Source organism: Mizuhopecten yessoensis, unplaced genomic scaffold, assembly GCF_002113885.1.
Source record: "Mizuhopecten yessoensis strain PY_sf001 unplaced genomic scaffold, ASM211388v2 scaffold9425, whole genome shotgun sequence".
NCBI lineage: Eukaryota > Metazoa > Mollusca > Bivalvia > Pectinida > Pectinidae > Mizuhopecten > Mizuhopecten yessoensis.
The window spans coordinates 454,622-464,086 of record NW_018408041.1 but is presented as its reverse complement, the minus strand read 5'-3'; the positions used below and the strand labels follow the sequence as shown (position 1 = coordinate 464,086).

The 9,465-nt window shown below is 38.4% G+C and overlaps 1 protein-coding gene across 1 annotated transcript in view; it reads left to right on the top strand.

Moving 5' to 3' along the window:
* LOC110458080 (protein bicaudal C homolog 1-like) overlaps positions 1–9,465 on the top strand; it is a 108,312-nt gene that overhangs the window by 66,464 nt on the left and 32,383 nt on the right. The window contains exons 4-6 of the mRNA XM_021509647.1: positions 1,954–2,033; positions 6,141–6,302; positions 7,893–7,946. Coding sequence (XP_021365322.1) covers positions 1,954–2,033; positions 6,141–6,302; positions 7,893–7,946 — 296 coding nt within the window. The remainder of the gene's footprint in view (positions 1–1,953; positions 2,034–6,140; positions 6,303–7,892; positions 7,947–9,465) is intronic.

The following is a 9,465-nucleotide window of genomic DNA, read 5'->3' as shown; positions in this document are numbered from 1 at the left end:
AATTGTAAGCTATGGGGGGGTGGGGGGTGGGGGTAGATTTTTGTTTATCAAATGGAAAAATCACCGTTTTCCTTTTAGTGCTTTTGCCTTGTGTGGGGTAGTGTATCACTGAAACACATTTCAAAAGAAAAGGCTTTATAAATAAAACTCTTTTGTGATTAACCATTAACAAATATAAGTATGACAATATTTTGAAGCTAACCATAAGAAATGTAGGGTTCCATGTATTGAAATAAAATAATTTAGAAATCACCTTGTGAATTTTGGATACATCCTTGGAACTTACAATTATATACCTGTGATGGTAATATAATACAACCATATACACATTTCTGATAACACTTCAAGGTTTTTAAAAAGCACATTCTACAGATTTGTATGGAAGGTTTTGGAATTAAGGATTAAAAGTTATGAAGTGAGTTTCAAGATTATTGGTATTTAATAAAACACACACACGTTGCACTGTTCACCTGGATAATAGATAGGTGTGTGGAGGATTGGCAAGTTGTTGAGGTGGAGGGTTATGTAGACAGAACATGATTAGTGTAGAAAGGCTAAGATTACCCCTGTATGGCTGACACATGGTCCCCCAGTGTACACGTATCCTGGACGCCCAGGAATGCCCTATCATTGAACTTACCACCTCCATAATTAGTCAAATTGACTGACTGCTGCCTTTGTTTGAAACAAAATGTCGTTGTTGAAGAATTACAAAATTGAAATCTTTAGAATGACTTCAAATTTCCAATTAGCCATATTAGACAATGTTTTAGTTTGGCTTTCAAATAGATAGATTGGTGGTAGGTATTTATAACAATAGAATGGGTTATAGCCCCCCCCCCCCCCCCCCCCCAAAAAAATGGTGTCTCTTGTTCAACATGGATTTTTACCAAAGACTAAGTACATTGAGGATGAATTTTCAAAGATAGCTACATCATGACAAGACATTATACCGCTACTGGTTTTGTCAGTAACCACTAGGTCACTGCAAGTAGTCTGATTTCTAACTAATGCTTATCAGAACCAGAACTGCAGATCAATATACTAAGACTTTAATTTTATGAACATTATGGTGACAATTTGAAGCTCAATCTTTGTAATCTTTGTTGGTGTATCGACTTCCTTTGGTTGAAATGTTCACGAAAATTGGCACGAAAAAGTCTTATACTCGGTCACAATTTGAATAGTAAGGTATAATGAGGCCAAGAAAACTCAGGCTTATTCTATTCATATCATACATATTTTTTTTGCCCCATTTTGAAAATCCTGGCCATGAAATAGTATTTTCTTTCATTCCATATGGGATATTATTGTTGCTGTGATATTCTGATTGTACACAATACAAATAAGGTTTAAAAGAAAACAGAATTTGTCTTGCTTTTCTCATTTGTGGCATCTGTATATTTGTCAAAATGACAATGAAACATAAGGTATTTACAGAACTTATACACTAGAGTTATACCAGAAATGATTAACTGTCAGTGGCGTATGGTTGTGGAATGTACACTAGAGTTATACCAGAAATGATTAACTATCAATGGTGTATTTTTGTGGAATGAAACATAAGGTATTTACAGAACTTATACACTAGAGTTATACCAGAATGATTAACTGTCAGTGGCGTATGGTTGTGGAATGAAACATAAGGTATTTACATAACTGATACACTAGAGTTATACCAGAATGATTAACTGTCAGTGGCGTATGGTTGTGGAATGAAACATAAGGTATTTACAGAACTTATACACTAGAGTTATACCAGAAATGATTAACTATCAGTGGTGTATGGTTGTGGAATGTATTGTGACCACCAGAAAAGATTAATTTAACTATTTTGTTGCTGTTAGGTTCAAACACATCTGATCCGAGTCTTGATTTAGCAGTTATTTTCTGTATGGAAAGCATCTAGTACTAGGATAGTGTATTGAAGTTGTTTGTGATTTGTACTTTCAGACCCACACATAAAGGTGATAGGAAACCCAGACGAAGTAAAGGCTGCCAAGGATAGCATCATGACTATCCTCGACACAAAGGTCAGTAACAGGTCACAGGATCCAGGTCAACACAGAAGTAGGTCACAGCACCTTGTGTGTTGTAAGATCTGCACAAATCAAGTACTTTGAAATGTCTCCAAAGGGAAATATACTTTTATCAATTTTCATATAATAGTGATTTTAGGAATCTTTGAATTAGTTTTGAAAATATAGAGAAGTAAATTGGCTCTTAAATTTTTACTGAATTTTGCTATTACTCTGTAAAAACCTGTTTTGCTTCATATATCTAGGAACTGAAGTCTCTACACTGTGAAAGACCTAAGAGTTAGTGATAAGTCATTGCTTGAGTTGATTTTTATACTTTTTATAAGTATTATGGTATGGGGTTGGACGGCCCGCATAAACTTTTGTTTGTCCAGCAATCTCCTCCTACATTTTTCTACCGATACTTTGAAACTTGGTATACATTATAATCATAATAAAAGAATTTGATTCAACAATTTTTCCAAAAGTTATTGCCCTTTGCTTTTTTCAGGATTTGATTTTTGTCCGGCAATCTCCTCCTACATTTTTCAATGGATCTCTTTGAAACTTGGTATACATTATAATCATGATATGAAATTGTGTCTCCCTTAAAAGAATTTTGATTTGACGATTTTTGCAAAAGTTAATGCCCTTTGTTCATTTCAGTATTTTATTTTTTGTCCGAAGATTTTCTCCTACATTTTTTATAGCATGTCAGCTAACCACACTTAAAATGATGCAGATCTAATTTCAATGTAAGAAAGTATATAACACTATATGGCATTCAACGGGGGTATATTGTTCCGCCCCGCGGTACTATTGTTACAAAATATAATTACTTGTACTACTGTATACCGGGAAACTTTCGCCGCAGTTTAACTTTCACCCCTTTCGCCTTCCGATCTGAGGGCGCATTTAACATGACGGCGAAAGTTTGAATAGAAATAACGTATACGACGAATCTCAGATACCGTATGTGATGCAATTGGGGTCCAATGTGTTCCAATGTTGACGATGTAGGGTGAATTTAACACTGGGCGAATAAGGACTCTGTCGGTGAAGGGCGAACGTTTAATGGGGAGAAAGTTTCCCGGTATACAGTATGTTATTTTTGTTCAGTTATCTGCTAATCTAGGAATGTATTTATGCAGTTTATTTTTAAAAAAACAATCTCTTTCCCAGGATATTTTTGAGAGGTAATGTAACTATTAAGTTGGAAAACATTTTAATAAGAATTTCATTACAAGCAGATGGTCTAATTAATGTACTTTATATGTAGAAAGTTATTCTATGAAGTTTTATCTGACCTGATGTCGTAAACATCAAACCGTAATAGGCAGTTAGTGATGTTATTATCAGTCTATTACAGTCAGTATAAATCTGATAGGAGAGAGCTTGGGGAAAAGTGGAATTTAAATAACTTCCATGTAAAGGAAGTGGAAGTGTATATTAAGATGAAGGAGTTAAAACTATCACTTGACTGGAGTTATGTTCCGCGGCACTGGACTGGAGTTATGTTCCGCGGCACTTGACTTTATCTGACATTCAACAATCATGATTGTAATTGAAATAAGATGTAAGTCTGACAAAGATATGACATGGGGGGGGGGGGGGTGACTCATAGTACTGAGATACTGGTACATACTACCATACCCAGGGGTAGGGGCAAGATATCTACTGCATGCCCAGAGGTAGGGGGGGACCAATACAATTACTACCATACCTAGGGGTAGGGGTAAACATTTACTACCATACCCAGGGGTAGGGTCAGTACATTTACTACCATACCCAGTGGTGGGGGTAAATGTCTACAGCCATACCCAGGGGTAGGGGTAAACATTTACTACCATACCCAGGGGTAGGGTCAGTACATTTATTACCATACCCAGGGGTAGGGGTAAACATTACCCACCATACCAAAGGGTAGGGTGAAAACATCTACTTCCATACCCAGGATTAGGGAGCAGTACATTTATTACCATACCCAGGGGTAGGGGGCACCAATATAAGTACTTGCATACCCAGGGGTAGGGGATCCCAAACATTTCCCTCCATAGCCAGGGGTAGGGGCTCCAATACATTTATTTCCATACACAGGGGGGTAGGGGCTCCCAATACATTTATTTCCATACACAGGGGGGTAGGGGCTCCCAATACATTTATTACCATACCCAGGGGTAGGGGCTTCCAATACATTTATTTCCATACCAAGGAGTAGGGGCTCCAAATACATGTACTTCCATACCCAGGGATAGGGGTAAACATTTACTACTATACCCAGGGGTAGGGGTAAACATTTACTACCATACCCAGGGGTAGGGTGCACCAATATATGTACTTCCATACCAAGGGTAAGGGGGCACCAATACATGTACTTCATACCCAGGGGTAGCTTCCATACCCAGGGGTAGGATACACCAATACATTTATTTCCATACCCAGGGGTAGGATACACCAATACATTTATTACCATACCCAGGGGTAGTATACACCAATACATTTATTTCCATACCCAGGGGTAGGGGGCACCAATACATGTACTTCATACCCAGGGGTAGCTTCCATTCCCAGGGGTAGGATACACCAATACATTTATTACCATCCCCAGGGGTAGGATACACCAATACATTTATTACCATCCCCAGGGGTAGGATACACCAATACATTTATTTCCATACCCAGGGGTAAGATACACCAATACATTTATTTACCATACCCAGGGGTAGGATACACCAATACATTTATTACCATACCCAGGGGTAGGATACACCAATACATTTATTTCCATACCCAGGAGTAGGATACACCAATACATTTATTTCCATACCCAGGGGTAGGGGGCACCAAAACATTTACTTCATACCCAGGGGAATCTTCCATACCCAGGGATAGGATACACCAATACATTTATTTCCATACCCAGGAGTATGGGCAGTACATTTACTTCCATACCCAGGGGTAGGGGGCACCAATACATATATTCCCCCAATCTGGAAACTGTTGTTTTACACTTTGACATCCCTGAGGAGACACATATATCATCTTCAGAAAATCACACAATTGCTTTTATGCAGAAATTAATCCATTTACCTTCCTTTGTAAATTCAATCAAATTTTAATCTTTTTCGTCAAAAATGAATCGAAATATTAAATTGGCTTCCTTGAATAAAAAGTTCTCCATTGTTGGTGCTGTCAGCGTTTGAGTAATATACTAATATCATTTCTGGCATGGGTGTCTGCTTCAATGTCGAGACTATGGCATAGAAAGAACGCCTTATGAATGACATTTCTGTCAAATAAATTTAAAGGAGTGATATATTTATGGTCTAAATTATAAGCTGTCATCTGGTACATTTTAACTGTGGAACCTTAAAAGAGACCCTTATAGCTAGCGGAAAAAATAATTTGTATAATTTATTCATAAAAAATGTACTGAAGTAACATATTTTTGAGGACAAAGTGTAATAACAGAGTGACACACACAGTATAATGACTGTAGAACAGAGTGACACACAGTATAATGACTAGAACAGAGTGACACACACAGTATAATGACTGTAGAACAGTGACACATAGTATAATGACTGTAGAACAGAGTGACACACAGTATAATCACTGTAGAACAGAGTGACACACACAGTATAATGACTGTAGAACAGAGTGACACACACAGTATAATGACTAGAACAAAGTGACACTACAGTATAATGACAGATTATGACCTGTTTCAGCCACAGAGGGTGTGCTATGTGCTGATATAGGACACCATGATTTCACCTCCAGGTCAAAGGTATCATAAGTGCAAACAACTTTTTGTTATTTGCATATTGGCTAATAAAGGGAAACATGTGTTTGTTTGCAAACACAAATCTCTAGGTGTTCATGTTTATGTAATTAAATAGTCATACAGTGTAAATTCCAACTTGACCAAATGTCATTTCTAAAAAGTTTTAGGAGCTTTTATTTTTTTGTCCAAATTGTATCTATGTTGGTTATGAATGCGAAATAAATACAGTTTGCTGGCATCCTAGTGGTCTTGTGAAGGTATACAGGAGTTGATCAAAATAAAAATTGACAACCTTTTAGTAGCTGGCTCTTATATAAATATTCTCTTTTGAACAGAGTAACCGTGTGACCTTAAAGATGGATGTATCACACACAGACCACTCCCACGTAATAGGCAAGGGAGGTAACAACATCAAGAGAGTGATGCAGGAGACAGGCTGTCACATCCACTTTCCAGATTCAAACAGAGGCAACAATGTACAGGAGAAAAGTAACCAGGTAAACAAAGACAGTACTTAGTGTAACCGAACCATGTGTAAAAAGGCTGTAAATTAACCAGTATATAGAGACAGTACTTATCTATAAATTAACCTTGATCTGTCAGTACACAGTCCGGTACAGTGAATGACCTTGACATGTTAGTTCACAATCTGGTACAGTGACTGACCTTTACCTGTCAGTACACAGTCTGGGACAGTGACTGACCTTGACCTGTCAGTACACAGTCTGGTACAGTGACAAACCTTGACCTGTTGGTACACAGTCTGGTACAGTGACTGACCTTGACCTGTCAGTACACAGTCTGGTACAGTGATTGACTTTGACATGTCAGTACACAGTCTGGTACAGTGACTGACCTTGACCTGTCAGTACACAGTCTGGTCCAGTGATTGACTTTGACATGTCAGTACACAGTCTGGTACAGTGACAGACCTTGACATGTCAGTACACAGTCTGGTACAGTGACTGACCTTGATCTGTCAGTACACAGTCATGTACAGTGATACACTTTGACATGTTAGTTCACAGTCATGTACAGTGACTGACCTTGACCTGTCAGTATACAGTCTGGCACAGTGACTGACCTTGACCTGTCAGTACACAGTCTGGTACAGTGACTGACCTTGACCTGTCAGTATACAATCTGGTACAGTGACTGACCTTGACCTGGCAGTACACAGTCTGGAACAGGGACTGCGCTTGACCTGTCATTACACAGTCTCATACAGTGACGGACCTTGACCTGTCAGTAAACAATCTTGTACAGTGACTGACCTTGACCTGTCAGTAAACAATCTTGTAAAGTGACTGACCTTGACCTGTCGGTACACAATCTTGTTCAGTGACTGACCTTGACCTGTCAGTACACAGTCTGGTGCAGTGACTGACCTTGACCTGTCAGTATACAGTCTGGTACAGTGACTGACCTTGACCTCTCAGTATACAGTCTTGTACAGTGACTGACCTTGACCTGGCAGTACACAGTCTGGAACAGTGACTGCACTTGACCTGTCATTACACAGTCTCATACAGTGACTGACCTTGACCTGTCAGTAAACAATCTTGTACAGTGACTGACCTTGACCTGTCGGTACACAATCTTGTTCAGTGACTGACCTTGACCTGTCAGTACACAGTCTAATACAGGGACTGACCTTGACCTGTCAGTACACAATCTTATACAGTGACTGACCTTAACCTGTCAGTACACAGTCTGGTACAGTGACTGACCTTGACCTGTCAGTACACAATCTTGTACAGTGACTGACCTTTACCTGTCAGTACACTGTCTGGTATAGTGATTGACCTTGACCTGTCAGTATACAATCTGGTACAGTGACTTACCTGGACCTGTCAGTATACAATCTGGTACAGTGACTTACCTGGACCTGTCAGTATACAATCTTGTTTTGTACTGTAATTGACCTTGACCTGTCAGTATACAGTCTGACCTTGGCCCTTCAGTACACAGTTTTGTATAGTGATTAACCTTGACCTGTCTGCACTAAGTTTGGTTCAATGAATGACCCTGGCCTGTCAGGACTAACTCTGGTTTAGTGAATGACCTTAAACTACTTATGATTTCAGGTATCTATAGCAGGACAACCAGCAGGAGTAGAATCTGCTCGGGCACAAATTAGGGTAAGTCTATATACCATGTCAAACTTGTGATTTGTTTGCCTTCACCCTATGTATCAAAACACAAATTTACTTTGGCATTGTTATTTTATCATACTTCCATTGTCATAATTCACATTGATCTTCCTATAGGACTTTTAGAATAAGTAATTTGATCAAAATCTAATCAATTGACAAAGAGTTTTAAAATTTCTTGATGACTAAAGTTTGATTCTATTACATATGTACAATTATAAAGAAAAGGACTACCCATTCTAAATTTGTGAGTATGCTAAAATGGTCAGAGTTTACATAATGGACCATCTGCCCGGTGTAAAATTTTCATATTTAGGCTGAATAGCATTCTCATGCTCTATGCAGTAATGAAATTGATTTTGTGTGAATAAACATTTGGATGTTTTAAAAATAATTGATTGCTTGGCACAGAGGAAACACAGACAAGGTGCTACAGACATTGACAGGGAACAGAAGGCTTCCTCAGTAAATCTTTAAGCTCAATATGTTGGATACATGTTGGTTAAAACATTTATAAAACTTGCCAATTTTTCGAACATCCAAGTGCAACAAATTCCATTTTATACTTACTGGTTACATAAGGGACATCAAGTAAAACTTTGCCATGGGATAGCATTACACCTTAACAATATCAGCCTGAGATGGCACTGATGTACAGCACATGTGGGGATCGTGTACGTGAGACTGTTTCGGACATGTGTCAGGGTATTAACCAACATCAAGTTCCTTTACCGGCAGTTATGTGCATGGCTGCCATGAAATGCACAATAATTCAGATCCACAGGCTCACACAAAATTGGAGAGAAGAATTTTAAAATTGCCTATTTTTATACCCAGAAACTGTTTAAAAGTTCTGGCCTTGTATCAGTTGTCAACGAAATGAAGTGTAATTTTTCATGTAATAGCAATAAAAAATGTGAACTGGTTAAAGTGCCAAGCAAAAGCTTAGAGTGCTTCTGTTCGGTATTGCAGATTTCAGAAATCATTAAATCAGAGATTTTTCAGTAAAGATTTAATATTTCCTCCAAAAGCAGGGGATATCCATTGATTGCTTAGCTTGATTTCAACCAAATTTGGCGTGCAAATTTATATTGGCAAGTGCCAGGCTAAGATTTACTGCCAGCTTGATTAAATGGTTTCTGTTTAAAAGTTCCTCTAAAATTGTTAAATTTTTACCCAATTTGATATGCATACTAAGTATTGCTTTGGCTGAGTGTGCCAGTTTCCACACTATTCTTTTATTTTTAGCTCACCTGCCCGAAGGGCAAGTGAGCTTGTTATGGTGCGGCATCAACAACTTCTTCTCAATAACCAAAAGGCCTAGGTAGATGATATTTGGCCAGTAGCATGCTGGGATCAAGGGCTACCAAGTTTGTTCAAATAAATGACCTTGACCCACTTTCAAGGTCACAGGGGTCAAATATGTTAAAATCTTCAAACAACTTCTTCTCAATAACCAAAAGGCCCAGGGTACTGATATTGGGCCTGTAGCATGCTGGGATGAAGG